The sequence below is a fragment of the Anguilla anguilla genome, chromosome 16, assembly GCF_013347855.1.
Source record: "Anguilla anguilla isolate fAngAng1 chromosome 16, fAngAng1.pri, whole genome shotgun sequence".
NCBI lineage: Eukaryota > Metazoa > Chordata > Actinopteri > Anguilliformes > Anguillidae > Anguilla > Anguilla anguilla.
Genome location: NC_049216.1, coordinates 15,119,679 through 15,141,250, shown reverse-complemented (window position 1 = coordinate 15,141,250; position 21,572 = coordinate 15,119,679). Strand labels below are relative to the sequence as shown.

At 39.0% G+C, this 21,572-nt stretch overlaps 1 protein-coding gene across 2 annotated transcripts in view; it reads right to left on the bottom strand.

The window, feature by feature from the left end:
- tshz3b (teashirt zinc finger homeobox 3b) overlaps positions 1–6,312 on the bottom strand; it is a 41,593-nt gene extending 35,281 nt beyond the window's left edge. The window contains exons 1-2 of one of the 2 annotated variants that reach the window (XM_035396093.1): positions 6,121–6,312; positions 5,381–5,715 (exon numbers count right to left, since the gene is read on the bottom strand). In XM_035396093.1, the coding sequence (XP_035251984.1) occupies positions 5,381–5,420 (40 nt within the window). In that variant the 5' untranslated portion in view covers positions 5,421–5,715; positions 6,121–6,312. Of the gene's footprint in view, positions 1–3,324; positions 3,346–5,380; positions 5,716–6,120 lie in introns of those variants that run through there. The other variant, XM_035396094.1, reaches the window with a different exon arrangement.
- Positions 6,313–21,572: the final 15,260 nt, after the last annotated feature.

Sequence of the window (21,572 nt, the reverse complement as noted above, 5' to 3'; positions counted from 1 at the left end):
TCATTTAGTTTGCTTAGCATTAATTGCTTTAAAATGATAAGGCGATATCTCGTGTTTTGCGTCTGCTCAAACATGCTTACGTGGGTGGATCAGCTTGGCTTTAGAGGTAAAGCAGGCTCTTCCCAAATTTTTTGTAAAAACATAAATTCTGCATATCCAAACTGAAATATCGCAACATTGCCTCATAAACGAAAAACATGAGTACATATTTCATACATTCTAAATTTGCGCTGTCCTTTTTGTTTTGTTTACTTAAATGCAGTGGAAATAAAACTGCAGTGATCCTTATGCTCTTTAAACTTATTTTGATTAAAAATAGCTAATACTGTAATAGTACAATAAACAGCGTCATACGTAACTTTAATTGATATGCATACTCCCAGTAATTTCAGAATATTATCTCATCTCACATGTAATACTAGTTTATATCCTAGTTTATAAAAATACAACAAAAAAGAAAAATATACACTATAAATGACATTGCTGAAAAATTGCAGATTATAGAAAAATTGCTGAAGATTATAGAATCCCTGTTCTCTACGAGTTTTCTATTTAACAAAAGGATTTCTTCTGTTGTTAAATACATCAGCTGACATTGTATGTTACCCTACGCAATTTTCTCTTAAAGGCCTTTAAAAGCGGTGCGGTAAACATGCCTGGCTCGTATTGTGTGTGCCGGATCGTCAGTGTTGCACTCTTTCTAACCCTGTTGCAGTCGCAATTCATTGCAATCGCTTCACAAAACAATCTTTGGGTACAGAGAAGAGAACAGAGAGAGACAGAGAGGAAAAATGAGGGGAGTGTGCAGCCTTGTGAGCCAATTTAAGAAATAACTGCTGATACATCAGCTATTGACTATTTCACAGCTCATGATAACGCTCAAGGCGAAACTGTGAACAAAATGACAGCATCAACCGCCTGCAATAAACTGTGGCCCGGGAGACCAAGAGAGCTCTAATTGACAGCTGTCAAGCTAATGGGAGCCATGACGGAAGATTCTGGAAAGAAAAAAAAAATTCTGTTTATCAACCGAGGATGCACAAGAAAGTTTCCCCCCTTTCTATCTGTTATGTTATTCTCTCTCTCTCTCTCTCTCCCTCTCTCTCCCTCCCTCTCTTTCTTTCTTTTCTTTCTCTTCCTCCTCCCTTCTCCTCTCTTAACCCCCTTCATTGTTGTTCACTTCTCGCAGTAAAAAAAGGCAGAGGACGGCCATAACTAATCGAACTGTCAGTTGGCTGCTAGGGAGAATCTCTGTTGGGGAGAGTAATGTGAGGCAGGTCTGCCGGGCCATAATCCGGAGAAGGCCCCGGCGAAATCACCTCTTCAGACGGACAGACTGGAGGACTACTGGCTGCTGACCGCAGTGATCACGAGAGCAAGTGACTGATTCACACTCCTTAGATGGCCGTACTGAAGATCAATGGGTTAGCATGGGAAGGAACCATGCTGCATGTTTTAAATCCCTTCGGTGTTACAAGATTGCATATTTTTACAGGTTCAAACTTTCTATTTGTTTATGACTGATTCATTTCATGTTCATGGACATTTTCCTGGTGAACATACACATATATAGATTTTTTTTTTTAAATCAGCCAACACTATCTAAAGTTTACCAAAAGGAAATACTAATAATAATAATTTTTTAAATCACCATAATTGTGCATTTCTCCAGAATCAATCACTGATGTTTTTACTGAGTGGACAATGTCTCTACATACTGATGGTACACACACAATGCAAGAACCATGCTGTTATGTTCTATCAGCGCACAGCACCCATCACCCGTGATATATTTCTTTCAATCATCCACAATCAATCAAATACATACAAAATCATGGATATCAGTTTGTTGGGTTCATAGTTAATTTACTTTATGTTAACCGTAACTGGATCTGTCATGAACTGCATATTTCTATAAATCATATTTAGGTTCTTCTTCACAATACTGCTACACACATTTAATTTTATCCAGCGAAAACATTTGTAACTTTGACTGCGCTACGAAGTCAGCCATAATGAGTAACGTCAACACCATCTATCTTATCTTCCTGACCGATGCGCTTTGAAATTATTTGACGGGATAAAAATGGTTTAACACAACCACCTCGGCCAAAGACAATGTTCTCAAATCATTTCCCTGCATGTAATGTTGCCACAACATTACTTCAATGTTATGAAAATGAAATGGAAGACTATGAGCTTTGGTTGCTGCATATAGAAATGTTGTTTATCTTTATTTTCTATTTAGTCCAGTGTGAAAAAAACTTTGTATTACACCGCAGTGATTGGCGTGTTTAGTCTTACCGACTTTGATGCCAACAAAACAGACGTATTTCCCGCAGTGTGGCCCTGAATAAATAAGGAGTCTGGTGAAAACCCAGCTAGACAGAAGGAATTTGTGCACCTGCCTATTCTTGTCCCTTCCCTCGGCCACTGCTGTTGGGGTAGCTTTGTTATTATTCCACTCTCGACCATTAAAAGCACCCTAATTCCTGTGAACATGATTACCCAGGTACCAAAGCCCATTTGTCACCTGCAGCAGAAAATTGAGTTAATGCACAACTAAAGGCAAGCAGGACTGTGTAATATCAACTTGATTACATCAAACTAGCTGCAAACCTAATTCGGCTGGATGACAGTGCGCGGAGCTTGTCATCTCCAATCATTAGAGCTGTCAGGAATCCATCAGGTTTACAGCTAATTAGGTGAACACTAATGAAGCTGGCAAAACAACTTTTCTTTTTATACGGCTGAGCGGACCTTTCAGATTGGAGGAGAGGGAAAAAAGAAAGAGAGAGAGTGTGTGAGTGAGTGAGTGAGCATGAGAGAAAGAGAGAGCTAGAGCAAGATTTTCTCATGAAATGCTCAAGGTTGCTAGGGACTGGATTTCCCAAAGTTCCTAATCAAGGCCCATCATCTGACATCTTTCCGTGCTCTTTCCATCACTACAAAGCAATCAATTTGTCATCACTCTTTGTGTGCCACAAAGCAGTCGTGAACCTTATAACTTGCAGCTGTGATGGCCGGCTGGAGCGGGAGCAGGGGGGTAGATTGTTGGAAAAGGGGGGGAAAAAAAATTACAGGAAGTTGCAGTCTCAAAAAAAAAAAAAAAAAAAAAAAAACCCTCTCCCCGCTCTCTTGTCTTCATCCGCCCATCAACAGAATAAATGCTTTATTTTTTCACTCTCAAATGAGAAGCCTTTCAGTCATTCTTCACCCCATCCCACCCCACACCCCGACCGCGAGAGAGTGTCCATTAGGCAAAAGCATTTTGATATAGTAAAGCTCAGGCCAATGTATGGAAAAAGGAATGAAAGCACTCACTCTGCCAACTTCAGATTGACCATTAAAGCTATTGATGAATGTGCCTGTCAGAGAGGAGACAATTAAATCAAATATGAAACAAAGTCATTTTGACAGGTCTTTTTGATGGGACCAGCCATTCTTTCGTCTCCCGATCAGACCAGTAGTTACTTTCTTTTCTTTTTTAAAAATAAAAGAATATCTGCGCTCTGTGAGGGTGTGTGTGTGTTATTTATTAAAGAATACATAGTCAATAGGATTATAAAACACACTATTAAGTGTTCAGTTCTGAACCAGAGCAGGCTGTGTGTTATATTCAATGAATACAAAGAGCTTGACTGCCCTCTCTCATTCTGAGATCTTAAAGATGCCGAGGATGATGGCTACAACCCTGAGCAGAACACGACCTTATGTTGCATCAATACAGGAGTTTATGCACTAGTTCTGACACAAAATTAAAATACACAAAATAAAATACAAATTAAGTACAATTCAATAATAATCAAGCAATAGCTATGGATGAACGAATAGCGTATAAGCCTACACATTAAAAATGATTAAAGTTACTGCTGCTTACGTTTTTCCCATTTTTATATTTTAAAACAAACATTTATTTTACTATTTTACTTAGTATAATCTTTACATTTTGTATGAAACTTTTAGCCAATCCTGGTTATTACTGGTATGAGCTTGGCATGACCTCTTTTTTAATCCAGAAATCAAATCCTACTACTTCAAACTACGTACTACTTCGGAATATTTTTTATTTGCAGGTAGACCTAGGCTACATCTAATACCCAGGACATTTTTTAAACCCTAAACATATCATATCTACATACCAAAAGCACACACACATACACACAAAAAATAATAATAAGTGCATGAATACAAAAGGCATCGTCTGTACACATACAATATACCTTTTCTCATATTTTGGTGGGCAAAAATAGTGTTGTTTAATTTTATGGTATTATCCAAGAGTGGTTGTTCAGGAAAACAAAGTTAAAAGTGAAGAGAAAATGCAATTAAAGCTGTTTTCGTGGGTCGTTGCCCGACCAGACGTGACGTCACGGACCCGTTGTTGCCATGGGGAGTGATTTATTGATGTTTATCGGGAATGAATAGATCAAAGGCGAGCCAGATGACAGGCAATCAATCAGCCGTCAAATCAAAAATGGCAATTGTCCATTAAAGCTCCTTCCAGTCCACATAGCTACTTCCATTGTCGGCCGCGAAATATTTAACTGTTCCAAAAGAAAGAAAATCAATCTAGAAACTAGGCAAAAGTTAGTATTTTGTGATCAAATGTTTTAGCACAAATCCCCAAAACAGCGAAGGCGAGCATCAAAGTGATTCATGACAGTCAGCTGACAGTAGAGCCCTTTTTCCTTTCGCTTCTTTATAGATCTCAAGCTAATTCATGAAGTCAATATATGAGCCCAGAGGGAAAACAGGCACTGAGGGAAGAACGGGAATAAGGTGGCTAAACGAAGAAGACAATCAAAGCTGAAGTTCGTCTTGCAGTGCAAAGATACCAGTTAGCTAACGTTGGCTAACGTTAAGAACTAGCGAGCTAGCCTTTTCCAAAAGAAGCCGTTCATTTTCGATTGATGTTCGCTAGCAAATGTTAGCTACCTAGCTACACTATCACAAAACGACACTGTTGTCTCCGAAATGGGCTTTAGGCTATTTGAATTAGAAAGAAACAAACTTAACAATAAAATCACAGCGATAGGTAACATAGCCTAATTATATACTTCCCCAATGTCCCTTGGTTAATATTAGCTACATAACTACCTCGCTAGTCGCTAGCTAACCTGTGTTGCAGATAACGGGTCCATGAAATTCCCAATTTCCAACAACGCATCCCCATCAAGGGAAAGAAGAAAAACTTTATAGCAAGCTAGCTACCTAGCGTACCATCTAGCCAACTTCACATCCTTTCCAATTTAACGTGTAGATAAATATTCAAAAGTAGTATACCCGCTACAAATTGCCATCATAATGTAAACTGAGCGATTATTGTAGTAGTAAAATAAAACCGGGGGGAAAAACGCGAAAATCCGCACAAACGTACCTGCTGCGCGCCTGGGCGCTTGCTGTTTCCTCCGCGGCATGCTTGTTTTAGGATTTCAGAAGAGTTCTTTTTAGCCCCAGAGATTCCGAGCTGGTCCGCTCTTCTTTGATTGCGGCGCTTTCATGCACGATACCTGGGGTGTTTTCAGGAGGCTGACATAGATCGGCAGTTTTCAAACAAAAAGTCTGATACTGGGAAAAAGGCAGATGTGAAGAGAAGGCGGATTTCTCTCCACCCTCGACTTGGATATCACAGCAGGCAGACGAGTTGTACAGTGAAGAAACCTTCAGCTTCAGTGCGATCCTCTCTCCGCGTTGAAAGCTGCAACAGGCAAGCTTAAAGGAAAACGAGATGATCGCGTCACTCAAAGTCTGCAAACAGGGGCAAACATCAAGCACTGTCACTTTAACTCCTTGTGCCTCGAACGGTTAGCTGGCAATGTCATGTGGGTATCATGCATCTTCCAACCGCAGGCTAACATCGTTTCTTTTTAAAGAACAAATTGTAGATGTACACAGTTACAAAACATATGATCTTGATGAATAGAAATGTTGACAATATTTCCGATAAAGTGAAATAATGCAAACATAACCATGCATGAGCACACAGGTAAGCTAATATATTTGTAGGCAACTATATAGACAGAATTTCAATTGAAGACATGGAAATCCATATTATGAATGCATCCCATCGAAGTGCAAAGAACCCCAGAAACTCATTTTAAATGACATGATACTTACTTAATCAGTTGATTGACTGCATTCTCCATGAGGAATTTGTTCCCAAAATTAACACAAGCAAAAAAGATGACTGTGTCGCCGATACCATCGCATAAAATCCGAATGACTTGCAATCCCCTTTGCGCTGCACACGAAAAAAATCATCAACCATATAACAGACTCTGGCAAAAATATTATATTTTGGAGGAAATAGACAGAATTGTCTCTCACACACTGTGTGGCACGGTTATTTTGTCCGAGCGCATACAAAATCCATTGAGAACAGTCTGAATCGATGAGATATGTGCTTGATTGGGTGTCCCTTGTTGTAATAATGTACATCAGAAGGAGGGGATGGACTCTTACTGTGTTTCAGCTGCTCTATGAACATGGATCAGCAGCTATTGCCAAACACTTTCTTGGCTGCTAATAGCACTTTTTTCCCCTTCTTTGTGTGGCTGGTAGTAGGTATTTAAGACAGCAACAGCAAATCAGAGGCGAGTTCCTAGCACCAAGATGCCTTCTTCGCCTCAAAAGAGTCCGACACAAATTCCGTAACAAACAATTTCCTTGGTTTTCTCAACACAGAAGGAAAAAGAACGCTCTCAATTTTTGACGGTAAGATTAAAATTATCCAAATATCCCATCTTTCAAGAACTGGGATCATTCCACATAGGCTATCTTACAAATCTTAATAATGTTTTGGTTTTTCTTAGCTTTTTAAAATCAAGTTACAGGAAAATCTGTATAGCCTACTTTTTGAAAGGAAAAAGTGGATAAGTTGTCCGTATTTTTCAGATTATCGTTAGGATAAAAACGCAATCGTCCATTCTTTGCTGGAAATGCTACTGTGAGGGGGAAATGCGAATAATTTCTTGCAAACAAGAAAATGGTGAGTTGTCAAATTCTGCTTCTGCTGCCAAATGTGTTCAGTTCCGTGCCATTGCCATGTCGGTGGTCTCTTCTGTCGCTAGCAAAAGACACACATAGTCTATCTGCCACAGGAGGAATCAAACTACGGATATGGTGCCTTTCGAGACGAACAGAATATCCGATCAGTGTGCCACGCTCGCGTGGGGATGAGAAAGAACTGACTTTCACTGATTCGGGATGTTTTAGCCCAATCTCGCTGCGTGTGCTGCTACAGCATTGCATGCCGTTAGATCCGCCCAAACATCTGTCCGTCTAACCATTGGCGCATCCATCAGTGTCACAGCTCCTGCACATTGCGACGACAATACCTCAGACATAACAGAGACAGTGAGCCTCTATGCATAATCGCAATGATCCTCTTTAACTTCGCCGACCAAGCAGTAGTTGCAAGCAGAGAATTGGGCTGATACGGAAAATCTTTCAAGGGAAATTTTTTATTTAGAACAGCAATAGCTATCCTAGCCATGTCATGCAGTCGTTATTTTTTCTTTTCTTACATTGCCTTCACATGCGGTCATATAAAGTAGTATCTTTACCTCAGACTTCGCGTTTACACCAAGTTTTACAGTTTATGTAGCGTCATTGACTACATGCAAAATTACAAATATTTAGCCTAGTTAACCGAATAGGACGTTCGCTTTAGAAACGACTAAACGTAAAACGCAAATCGAGATTTGTTTGAAGTGGATTTCTCATGCTATCTCTATGTTCATGTTGAACACTGGATTCATCAAGAGACCCCTTCGGCCAGTGTACTTGGCTTACTGACTGTTGCATCGATTATTGCTTAAAGATTTAGCTTTGTTTAATTGATTTGCAACTATTTCAGAAATAAAAGCAAATGATTAGACAGATATTGTAGTATATTAGGCCTTTTTGGGCACTGCCTACTTTGAAGTCGCATGGATTTTAATAGGCAGTCCAACTTAGAACCTAATTATAGTCTGCAATTACTACACTTTGCACTAAATGAAACTGAGAGAAAAGTGTCTATCTATGAGGACTAATCTGTTACATGCAGCCTAAAGTCCAATATAAATATGTACACATTTAGAATGTCTACTGCAACCAAGTATTTAAGAATCACTGGTATCCGTTTTGTTAGCTACAAACCCCCTGTAACACTTATTTAAAGACAGTAAATTTGCTATTAGATTAATAAAATTAAATATTGGCTGAAGGTCAGTAAAACTTACCAACCATTAGGTTACGCTGAACTGTTCCTATGTTCTTATAGCCTACAGTTCTTTCATACTGTGCACATTTGCAGCTAAGTACGATGGGATATTTTGTTTTATTTTCTTGTGGATGGGATTCTGAACCCCTGATTAAAACAATCCGCCTGGTGATTATTTGTATTAGCATTAGTGGGAAACTGAAAACCAGTCTTGATCAGTGAAACTTATCTACTAAAGAGTATTGTGCCGAATTTATTGGTAATGGTGATCATTCCTTAATGTTTTCAATGCAACAACAATTCTCGTGTGCAAACGGGTCTCTGAACTGAAGTTATCGGCCTAATTAATACAATAAACAAGTGCGTTTGTATTGGGCATTGATAGCTTTGTAATTAGACAATCGGGTTAAGATTTGTTTTAAAAATGATTATACAGTGTCGTTGCATGGATGTTCGCATGGAGGTTATTGCACACTATTTTGTACGAAAATTATGTTCTACATCGATACAGTGGAACGAGGATTCCCTCTTACCATATTAACAACACTGCAGTTGCGTACTCTCTCTCTCTGTCTCTCTCTCTTTCCCACTGCGTGTGTGTTGTGTTGTATGTGTGTGTGTGTGTGCGTGCGTGTGCGTGTCTCCTGAGGGTATAACTACGCTCGGCTGAACTTCAGGCATAGGTTTAATAACATAGGCTACGAATGTAAACACGCTATTAAAACGTTGTTTCGTAGTACTTGGATAAGACGCCTGAGATAAAACAGAATTAGTCAAATCGAGAACGAGAATAGACAAGATTTCAAAGTTGAACGGCGTCGACGTAGCTACTTGGAGCCTACATGTTCAGCTCCGACGTTTCTTTTCCTTTTACAACAGGAATGAGCGCCTACCTCATCAGCGGACAATTGCTTGTGCTTCATACTTAAAAAAATGATTCGAACTTCTTATTTGCAACATGTGAGCTACACCGTGCGATTAATATCATTTGTGTGTGTTGTACGTCTTCAGTTTGTTGAAGAGAGTGTGTGTGCATTACACGGTCATGCATTTGATCGACTTGGCATAAAATACCATTGCATTAGGCTAAGCATCGTTTAATAAGTTTTTCATCACAATGAAAGAAAGTAAAATAGGATCTATATTAAATCCACAAAAGTATGTGAGTTGGGGAGGGGCATTATCTCTCTCTCTCTCTCTCTCTCACTCTCCCTCTCTCTCTTTCGCTCTCTCTCTCTCTCTCTCTCTCTCTCTCATACACACACATACACACACACACAAAACTTTAAATAGCCCACTCTTAAGACACGTGAGGCGAATACTTAAGCCATTTGAGTTGTTTAATAGTGGAAACACCATATTTAAAAGTATAGCAATAATACAAACAAACCGTGCATGTGAATTTACATTTAATTTAATAGCCTTTCCGTATAGACTAATTCATATGAATTGAAATATTCACATGTGAGGTTGTACTTATCAACAATTTTGTTGTTTAGCTCATACTATGCCTACGCTATTTGTGAGTCTATTTATTTAACTGGTTAATTTATGTTGAATTTTATGTATATTCCAGGAGTCAAAATGTAAACCCAGTGCATGGAATATGCCGTTCAATGCAAGTTCAGTTCCACTCTTGTACGATGTCTGTATGTAATGTAATGATGGGCAATTTTGTGTTTAAAAGTTGTTTTATACAGTTTTAGAAATACCACAAGACACGTGAAGAAATTAGCCTATGTACTGTAGCTTCATGACTTGGTTCTCTCTCACTTTTACAAAACTAAGGCAGTATGCATGGGCCAACTGAATTCCTTGGATTATTTTTAATATAGTACAAATCATTTATGCACAATAATAATAATAATAATAATAATAATAATAAATTAAGTATTCATATTGTTAATATTATTATTATATTAGTATTCGTATATTATTTTACACTTTTCTAACTTACTAGTTTTTAATATCTCAAAATTCACCTGAACTTCAGCTTTCCACTTCATAAAGTTTCTGACCAGCGACCACACCTATATCAAGATGTCAGAAGAAAGTTAAGCAAGGTAACGACGAAAAAGTGTTTTGAGTTCGCTGACTTGGACACTCATTAGAGTGATTGCATCATGCAGCCCCACCCAATTAAATTCACTTTAACCCATTTCTTGAATGTGCATAAATGGACACGGGAACAAAACAAGAAAATCAAAACCCAAATGCTATGCCCCAAGGGGTGGTGGGGTGGTGGTAAGGGTTACATTACCCATAAAATTCCCTTTCATACTTTTACAGTTTATTTGTCGACTCATTAACTGGATCTGCTCATGGTCCTAAACTCTTCAAACTTAAAAACATACACAGTATAGCAAACGGATCGTTGCCGTCAATTGTAGTAACGGAATTAAAAAAAAAAAAAAAAAAAATTATGAAACCTGAGAATGACTGTCATCTCATTGTAATATTATTTAGGCTACTATACAATCAAGCATAAGGCCAGTGGCCTAATACTAAAATGATCATTTCCAGATTTTCACCTCTAAATATGCCAGACAATTAATTTATCATATGTACATATGAAAGTAAAGTGCTAATAGGTGATTACAATTAACCAGTGCACACAATATCCAAGATGACAGCATTATGTCTTTTTAGTCGTTATTTCTTTGTTTTCGTCGGTAACGGGGCCAGGCTCCCTATGTAGTAAAAAACATGTGAATGACATTGTTAAATTACTCCTTTGCCAAAAGAAAAAGAAAAGAAAAAAAAACATATAACAAATGTTGCCGTTTTAGCCCACCAATCCGAATCACTTTTACTGTAACATAGATTATATCAGTCTTCCACAAAGTGCTGTGGCGTAGGCCTAGCCTAGTTTTAGGACCGAATTTAATCGTATTTCCGTAAATGGTGAAAAATTAATAGATGATAATTATCAGAATGCAAACTTATTTAGCCTTATATTGCACACGTGTTCTCCTCCGCCAAGGTACGCGATTTACATTTATTTGGTTATAACTTTATCTTACCGTAATACCTTTATTACCATAACATCGATGCGTATGTGGGGATGTTGTATTGACATTTGAATTAAAACGTCTAGTATATGTAAAGTATATTTAGTTAAGAATAGGCCTGATGCATTTTTTTTTCTTGCAACGTCGCTTTTCTATCCATGAATTCCGACAGCAAACTAGCAATTTCATGCAGTGCCTGCCTCTTCACAGTATTTTAGTGAAATGTGACAATTTGTTCGTAGTTGTACTTGGCTAGAATGCATCTCCAAATCACAGCAGTCTCTGAGGATGAGGTGTCAGCCTCCAGCGTTCTCCATACACCTTGCTGCGAGCCGCACTTTTCACTCTCATCTCATTGCTTTACCTATCGGCTACAAAGTAAACAAATAGTCTAAATAATATAATGTTCCAATTTCCACAGGACGTATTTACTCTGTTGTCTGGATGGAAACTGTTTTTAGGTGACTTTTTTGTTTTATGAAAGGATAAATGTGCGTGGAATTAGGCATCCCGTTATAAAACGAAGAACTAGGAAATAAATACAAAACATGCATTAGCTTGCCTTGAAAATACACAAAGCATTTCAGTTTAATGCATTTTATTTGGGTGTGTTCATCCGGACCGAAAGACTATGTGTATAGCAACTTCCCACTACGATCCCCTTCCAGCAGTTTAAACGCTATCTTGGTTAATTTTGCATCATTTCCTATGTGCTTTGGGAGGCTAAAACAAAACCAAACACGGGAAATGGGGCAAGTGCAAGTCGGGTATGGTAAACGAGAAAATGACCCAGTTTATAAGGTGCTAAACTTTATCTTATTTTATTCACTCAAATAAGGTAATCAAAACGAATCTGTGTTTTTAACTTTTTTACATTACAAAATAGATTTACTGTAGATTCTAGGCACAACTACCTACTTCATACTTCAGCACAGATTTGGGCTTTACTACACACAGTAGCTTGTTATATCGATATGCTAACACAAGCCAAATATTCAGAATGATATTCGCTAGACTGAAATAATGGGGTCACTCAATCATAGCTCAAAAGAGATCTGGCCTTAATTTCCAAGTCTCTTTTGAGCTATGATTGAGTAATTTAATAGAAATAAAAACATTTTAGACTTTTCGCCTTCCTTAAACCCGTTTCTTTTTCACTAATTTCAAATTAAGTTATGGCATGTTATCCATGGCAAAACTTAAATTCTTAAATTGGGTAGCCTATAATTGGGGTAAAACCCTGTAACTTGATTGGAGCACGCTTGAAATTTGTCGTGGTTAAGATGAACTTTTTTTTCTTCTTTTTTTTTCAGGTAGCCTAGTTTATTAGGCTATATTTTTATTAACGGACCAATGGCTCAAGTTTTTTGTTCCGTACGCGATTTTTTTACGCGAAGCATGGAAATTATATGAAATAAAATGTTTACTGCAACATTTTCTCTCATTTTTACAAATCATAGGTTATACCGCCTGCATCACATTAATTAGAATATGAATACGCATATATTTAAATATGGGGGCTGTCTGTTTATTAATAATAAGGTATCTACATTTCAAATGAACCCCATATTAGGCTACTTCATTATATGTTTTACTTACATGTTTATCGGTGGCACCTCAAACCTCTTGGTACATTCTGGGTATATTACTCCAGCTGGTCAATTTGTCCATAGAAATCCTATTTTTTTCCTCCATGAGAAGTGCTGGTTTACCCTACGTGTAATAAACAGAAAAATAATGTCACAATTACAACCTATCCAGGTGAATGCACATCCAGCATTATTGTATTAAGCGGTTTATCACAACAACATGAACGGAGTTTTCGTGTAGCACAGAATGGTTCAATGCAATCGATATGATCTGGCTAGTCGCACGGATAGCAAGCCAGTAATTAGCAGCAGAAGAACTATAGGCATTGGAGAGACTTCGTAAAGACATAGGCCTAGACTGGACAAGACAACACTTACTTTCGCACAACATTGCAAGATGCTTATATAAAGCTTTTATTACCCACCATTTAGGTAACATCTTACACGCATAAAGGTTAATAATTGCCGCTACTGTGGACATCTCTCCCAGGGGAATATATGCTATAGACTCCCCTGTTGACGACGAGGTCAGCCGCGTCGCGGCAGGGTCGTATAGGTCATATGATCACAGTACTGCGGGACCCAGACTCCTAAGAGACAGAGGTGCCAAACCTATTTTGCGGTTTCGAGTGGGACTTGTGCTCGCGGTTATTTATTTTATTTTTTTCAGCTTCTCGGTAAAACGAGACCGAGGGAATAAAAGAGAGACCCAGTGTGGTAAATATTCGTTGGATATTTTTCAAGCTCCGATCGGAGGGGATTTCACATTGTAATAGCTGAGGCATGCTGAGCGTTTGCCCGATTCACGCATCTTCACGGGATACTTGTTCTTAACAGACTATAAAAAGAGAGACTGAGTAGCGGTGAACGGTAGCCTACATGCAAGATATGAACACTCCAAGGAGAAGCAGTTTTTGTTTTAAGTTGTGGCAGAACTTAACATAGACACTATATATATTCTTTACAAAAGAGACCTCTATGCTAGTGAAATCTCTTATAACGTTCTTAAAAGAACAGTGTTTTCAGAATGAATGTCCCTGAACTTCAAAAAAAAAAGAAAGAAATGATTTGCATTTAACTACGTAGTAACACATTTCATCAATATTATTTACACCGAGTTAAGGGTGACTTTGAATGACAAAAAATGTAATAAAAATTAAACAACACCTAAATTAAAATCAAAACTTAAATCTCAGAAGTTTGTGTGAACACTTAAGGATGCTAGTCCGTTTCCTAATGTCAAGAACACAGGACACAGTATTAAGCAGCCAAGTGCAGGCTGTATTTGTGTATCCTCCTTGCTGTGCTGCTGCCTTGCAGGGTTGAGGGGGCAAGTGCTGACCACCCTGCTTTCTCTGTCTGTTACTAGGTCACAGAGCTCCCCAGCCTGAAGTCACTGGGGAGTGGGTAATTTAAGCTCTCCTTGATGTACCCTATACATCACTGTCTGTGAGACCTGCTTCAAAATTAAAGTCTGATCTACAAAGTTAAACAAAAATGAGGCAAAAATTGGCAGAGGTCAAAGAGGGTTGGACTAGTCAAAACGAAAGATAGTCTTTTGCTCCATTTGATTTATGTTATTGCGGGCTCTGAAAAAAAAGAATATATTAACCCTTTTGATTAGGTGTGCTGGTTTCAGACCAGTATTTGCTCTAACAGCAGGTGTATGGAGCAAACATCTAAGACAAAAAAACAAATGCAACGCAATGTTTCAGCACATATCATACCTTCATTTTAGAACATCAGATATATACAACTGACTACTCAAAGGATATGGCAATATTAAAGGAGTGTTTTTTTTCAGGAACAGATTGAAACAAAGTGTGTCCTGTTTTTCTTGAAAATCAAATGCAACATTGTACAGCATTTATGTAGCTTAAGTGTCTTACAATGGGCAAATGTGTGACACTGGGGGGGGGGGGGGGGGGGGGGTTAGCCCTTCCTAAATGGGGTGGTTGGTTCAACAAGCTCCCCCCTTCAATCCCCCCACCTCCCTGATTCGTGGTGCTGTATGGTAAACAGGATTGGTCTCTGGAAGACGGAACTTCCCCAGCAGCCTCTTATATCACTAATACTGCCACTAATGAGCAACAGCTGTCACTGCGGTTTCCGCCTTTCCTGGTGATTCATGTCCCGGCTCCAAAGATCAGAACTGGGACAAATGTTTACCTCGATGGAAAACAGACAAACAACCAGAACACAGTGAAACCTCCCCACCCTAAAAAAATGGACCACTGGGTAACTGCACACCTATGAGATTCACTGTTCAGGAATGAAGGGGAAAAGCTGGGAATTGTTAAATAAAGACAGTACCACTGCGCATTTTCTAATATCGCTGCTGCGTCTATTGTCTTCAGGCGAACATTGTAGCAATAGAGCTAGCCAAAAAGAAAGCTCACTGCATAATAGGAACAGTAATGGCTGTTCTGATATATTTTAATAAAAATAATTTTAAAAAACTCATACTATTATGTGACTGAATTCTCTGACTATGTTTGTTACAAGATATTTATTGTGTAAAAAAGTAATATTATGTGCATGTCACATTAAATCATGCCTTTATATTTGTGCAATCTGTCATTTATACAATTTTAGTACAGTTTGCATGTTTATTGCACGAACACAAGTTCCCGATTGAAGCTGAAACAGCATCAAATAAAAAGCTACTTGTGACTAAATGACTCCACAACATCCATTTTGTATGACATGTGACTGAATGTTTTGAGGAAAAGATGTTTTTTTTTTTTTTTTAATCCAAAATCTGGTCAAGAAATACAAAAAATGAGTGAATTAGCTCATGGGGTTAATACATTATAGTCAAAATTACAGGTTCCCCTTTAAGTTTTCCTTTAAAGACCAGTACATACAGGGCCAACTGTAGGCAGCAGGAAAATCCACCTGATCAGTCGTGGAATTAATAGACTTTGTGGGAGTCTCCATTCAGCATAGAATTTTGGTCAGGTGTTGCCAAACAATATTTGATTGCCGAACCAATCGCAGAGCAGGGGGGTGGGATTTATGGGTGTTAGCACTTCCATAGGAAGTTAACTCTGTAAACGAAAGATATCCAGGAAGGGAAAAGGCACAGAAGCTATAAATGCTAAGGGGTATATATAAGGGGTTCATATATGCTCAGATACAAACAAGTATAGGGTTTGGCTGGTGTTTTATATTATATTAATAGATGTACCTCTCTGTTCCAGTTAAATGAACTATCCAATCCTGAGCACCACTGTGCCTTGACAACATCACCATTGCATTGTTTTGTGAGTGTGAAAGGAGAAAGTTTCACCCAATCATGTTTTTTTTTTATTCCTTCAGTTGTAAAGATTGGAACCCAAAAAGGCTGATTCATTACCTGCAGGGGTATCCTTTTTTTTGCTCTTCTCTTGCAGACTCAGGGTGGGTCCAGGAAAGGACATGTCAGTCATACCTTCCCTGGTGCATCCCTTCTGCAGCAGAATGGTAATTAGACTCTGAGAATTGCCATTTCTGGCTTCTTGGGGCCACTAAGTTGCTGTGTAGAGGCTTTAACAGTTGAAGTCAGCAGCACATGGCTGTTTGGTGTTTGAAAATATATTTTTAAGTTTCTGTATTCTGTCCAGTGTCCACTCACCCGCATGTACACACACCCACACACACACACACACACACACACAGTATATATTAGTCAAAAATCTAAAATTGTTTATGTTTTGCTGTTTATAGAAGTGGTACCTTTTAATCTGTGCGATTAAACTCTCTCTCACTCTCAAAAATGCAGTCCTGAATTAAAGTCATTCAAGAATGAATGTATTGCATTTGTTGGTGTAAGGTCATAGAATAAGGGTCTGCTGTAAGAACTACTTGTACGGGTTTAACAAAACCCCAGCATTGGCAAAAAAATGAGTAATCTGATTGGGGTGATAGACGGAAGTAGGGAAGGGAAGGAAAAATGGGAAGGTACATTACCTGGCAATAACACTTCCTCTGTCTCCATGGAAAATAAAGAGGAAGATATTGTAAACAGCACTGAAGTGCTTCAGATTTGTAGGTGGGCAACGACAGACCCATTAAGAAGGCTCGTTTATAGTCCACAATACAAAGAAGCATCTCACCAAACGACTTGAGAAATGTAGCATACACATTACAGGTAATGACACATTTCCCCCAATCCACTGTCTTAACAGCGTCATAGCAATAATTTTAATGATTCTAAGACAGACTGCCAAGCGCAAGCTTGTAATTATAATAGCTCATGATTTGGCAGCATAGTTTTTTTTTCTTACTGAACAAAAATGTCAGCTGTTCTCAAAATAATAAGATTCCAGACAAACAAGGAGCAATGTGCTGTGACACAAAGGGCCTCTCAGTTTTTTTATTTTTTGTGTTCCCCCCCCCCCCCCCCCCAAATAGCACTTCAGCCTTAATGGCACTTTTTGCAAGTGTACGCCCTTTGGCTGCTTCCTGTTGTGACGAGCCCATGTAAACTTTCACTCCCAACCGAATCGCCACATCACATCAAACAAATACATAGTCGACAAAAGAAAAAAAAAAAAAAAAAAGGTACACATTAGCACTTGAGATACTGTGTTTGTATTATTAATTATTTTTACTCTATTCACATATTTACCGAACAGACAAATCGGGAATCAGGACTGTAATAACCAACCCATCTGCTTCATTGAATTTATTGTTGAAGTTGCTTCCAAGAATGTGTTTTGCAAGTGGCTAGCTAATATTGAGTGCAAAGCTCTATTTGACTTTATGTATGTGATGAAATCATGCCACACAACTGAAACTGATAAAAATGTTTTTCTTCATCCTTTCCTTTGTGGGTTTGTTCATGTTTTCTCATGGAACTGTGATCCAAAACTAAATGTGTTGCCCATACTCCCTAGGCATTAATCACTTTTTTTAATTAGCATAACCCTGCCTTTTTAATTACGCTTAATGTGGCCTCTTTGAGTTTTCCCTCCCAACTCATTTAACGCACAACCTGAAGTCATTTAGACTTGAACCCGATGTCAGAGTCAACACTGAGATGTCTCAAGTAAGGGGAAAGGGAGAGCGAGGGAGAAAAGAAAAGAAAAGAAAAAAAAGGCATCCTGTGTATTTCTGAAAAGCTGCCTTTAGGATAAGAGATTCCAGATCCACGCTCAAACTGAAGGTTACAGATACAAATCACGAGACGGTCTCTTGTCACGTCAAGCATGCGAGAGCCACTCCATTCTGGCTGTGTTTATCCTACGGTGACGTCTCTCCCGCTCTCTCCCTCACAGTTCGGGGCGGAGATCCAGTCCATTAAATTAACAGTAAAGATAGATAGAGCTAATGGAGGGAGGGAGGCATAGCTCCAGTTTTGACATCTACAGTGTCTTTGACATCACGAGGGCTTCTCTTAAAAAAACATAAAAATAATTTTTGCCGATGCACATCCTATGCACTATTACGGCACGTTAGCGTTAGCGTTAGCTGAACTCTGTCCACTGAACAGACACATCACATGGTATTATGTTGACCCTTGGTAGACTTAAATACACAATCCTGTTTGAATGCATAAAAGCATGCCTGAAGGCCCCACCGTCTCCTTTACATCTCAGTGACCACTGTGTACAGAGGGAGAGATCTTATCAGAGGTGACAGTGTTTCACTAAAGTCTGTATGTTCTCTGTCTGTCCGCATTACCAACATTACGTATCAGCTCATACATTTGCTACTGTCTTCAGAAACATATTCGATTCCCGATTTAAAATTGGGAGAGTCATATAAAACAGTGAAAATGCAGTGACAGCAGTCCAAATTTATGCTGATACAATTCTTCTTGCTTCATGGAATACTCTATGCTTTGGGATATTTTCTTTTCTTCACTTCAATTTATTTGTGCCCCAATTGTTTGGGGTGATTGATCATTACCGAACATTGATTAATGACTTGAGTCGATGTTGCATGATTTGTTGCATCTAAATGACCACCAGTGACTTTTATTACTTATCTGAAGTACTCCTCCTTAAAGATATAATTCTCAGGATTAGTTTGAAGTTCAAAGTCAAATCATGAGCTAGTTCTTGTCTTTGTGTGGTTTAGAGATTTAGGAGCAAAACTCAATTTAGCAATTCACAAATGACCACAGCAGCTTCTCACTGGCCAGTAAATCCATACTTTCACCGAGAGATCATCGTTATCTTATTGGAGTGCGCGTTTGTTCATGAGAAAGCCTTAGTTTTAAATTGGGAAGTGGAAAGGTCAGAGGTCAAATGTGCGTGCTGAGGGTCAGTAAGCGGGCTGGGGTGCGGAACAAAGACCTCACATGGAGAGGAGCGATGGGGCTCAAGAGGGGCCGTCCATGCTCACGGAACCATGCAGAGGAACATGCACTGCCCCCCCCCCCCCCCCCCCCCACACCACCTTCCTCTTACCTCTAAAGTGTCCCCCTTTTCCTCTGTGTTCTCCTCACTGATTCCCAAAGTGTCCCTTTGCTCTCAACCACTGATCTCCCCCCCTGATCCTCCTTCCAGTGTCTGCATTATGTATCCATACTTCTCACTAAATTTAAATAGTTGTAAAATACTTCTAGCTCTCATAATGATCAGGCTTCTTTCCCTGCATTAAAATGTCTGATTTTATGTTTTTTTTTCCTTTTCTCAGAGAATAAGTTCCATGTTTTTATTTCCTGTTCAGTACATTTTCTTTCCATGGCTGCATCTCAGCAGGTAAACTTGATCCATCTTTCTTTTTCAGTGAGCAATTTTTAAATTTAATTTTAGACACAGAAAATATATTCAAAGTATCAAAATGATAAGGTCACCCAAAAGAGGCAAGCACAAGCATACAGCTAGGTGGCTATAAAGTCATATTCCAAGGTCCCAGGAATGATCGACAAGTTCAGTGTTCTAAGGGATTATAATGGTAATAAATTATTTCTATACATTTTTTCAACACATATTGCATAATTATTCTATGTAATGATTGTATGTATTATATATAAAGGCGGTGATCCAGTTGGAAAGCCACCTGATGCTATGTGCAATTTTGATTACAATTTTGATCATGGAGTTGTCATGAACCGTGGTATGTTAACAAAACAAGTGGACTCTGTAATCATTAGTCTAGTATCCTTTGTTCTCTGTCTCAATTTTTAATTTTGTAATAAAATATTCTGTCAAAAGGCTATGGTATTTAACTTTGTCCTTCCTTACATATTTCCTGTCCATAATTCTTTGGAAAATTATGAAGCAGCTCCATACTGCAGATCAACACAGTATGTTCTTGTAAATAAATATAGATCAAATGTTTAACACAATGTGTGTGTTTTTTTCTATGAGTCAAAATTGGCAGTTAAAACATTTAGATTTTCACATTAATTTTCTGTACATAGTCCAGCCCCCTTGCTTACGCTAAAACCACTAATTCTGTCAACTGAAAATGTGTCAGTGTGTGTGCCAGGCGTGCGCTTCCTCTCAGGTCCCCCTGTGGAGCCCATGTGACAGGAGACAATGGGCCGATTCCATCACACAGGGCACTTCCTGTGCCTCAAGAATCACCTTCTCTTTCTTCCCCGCTTTTGGGTTGCCTGGTTCTGAAAGCTGCAGGTCGGGGAAGGTCACACCCAGCCCTCTGATGCATGCCAAGGAGACGCGGAGCCACTCGCGCACGCGGGCACGGGGCAGCCGTCAAACCCGCGATCGGCTTGCGAGCGTCCACGCGCTCGGTCCCCTGGGTTCCCCTGACTGAAGGAACACATCACTCCTCGCTAAGTGGAAGTCTCACTCACCTCCCGTCCCATAACAATGTCACCAGACCTGTACAGCTCACCCATCTGTTAGTTATTTTGGGGGAAAGACATGACAGTCCTGCGGAAAGTACACAGGAAGTACATTAGGTATCAGTCCTTGTTGTCTCTGCCTTTTCAGCTTAGGAGTAAGTTGCCCTGCTCTAACTGGCCCTCCGCATTGTTAAAGTGTACGGCGTTCCAGTATAAAACAGACTCCAAATCTAAATGACACTTCACACTAAACACAAGTGTGGAAAACTGTATGAAATATTCAAATAAAGGACAGCGGGAAAGGAAAAAGACAAGAGAAAACAGGTCTTTCTGGCAGGCTGAAAGGGAGTTATTAGCAGGGGTTGGAGTACTTAAATTATATTTACAGTATTTGCCTTTCTATGTTATAATATATGCAAAAGCATAAAGCACCTCTTTATTTTAAAAAAAGGCTGCACCAGCTGGTTCTCAGCACAGAGATGGGATGAAGAGGGTTAAACAACAGTAGCAACGGGTAGTGTTTTAGTATGCAAGCTTTGCCATGAAACCTAGCCTCAGCGCTTACACTAATTATTTTTTTAGCCAGCCGTGTGTGCCGAATTTGCCTGCTAGTCGTGCAAATGCTTATTTGAACTGTACAACTGACATGCATATGGTTTTCATCATCATAAAATAAGTGTTTGGGGATGTGTTTTTATGATGCCGAAGCTGTCCTCCGGCTGACAAGTGTGGGCTGAGCGGCCTTCCTGCCGCTTTTTTACGCAACGTTCTGAAAGTTTGAGCGATAAATGTAACAGCTTTACTCTACTGTGCACTGCTTTGTTTCCGTATTTGTGATTTGTTTTCCAATAAAAAAAACATAAAATAAAGGAACATTTAGAAGTTTACATTTTTATAATCCTGTGTAGCAAAATGTGATCGCCCAATAGTGAATAAAAGTCTTTTGCATTTATGTATAAGGATATGTCTTCCCTGGGCAGGCTACTACAACATGCATGGTCAAAGCTATATATGTAGCA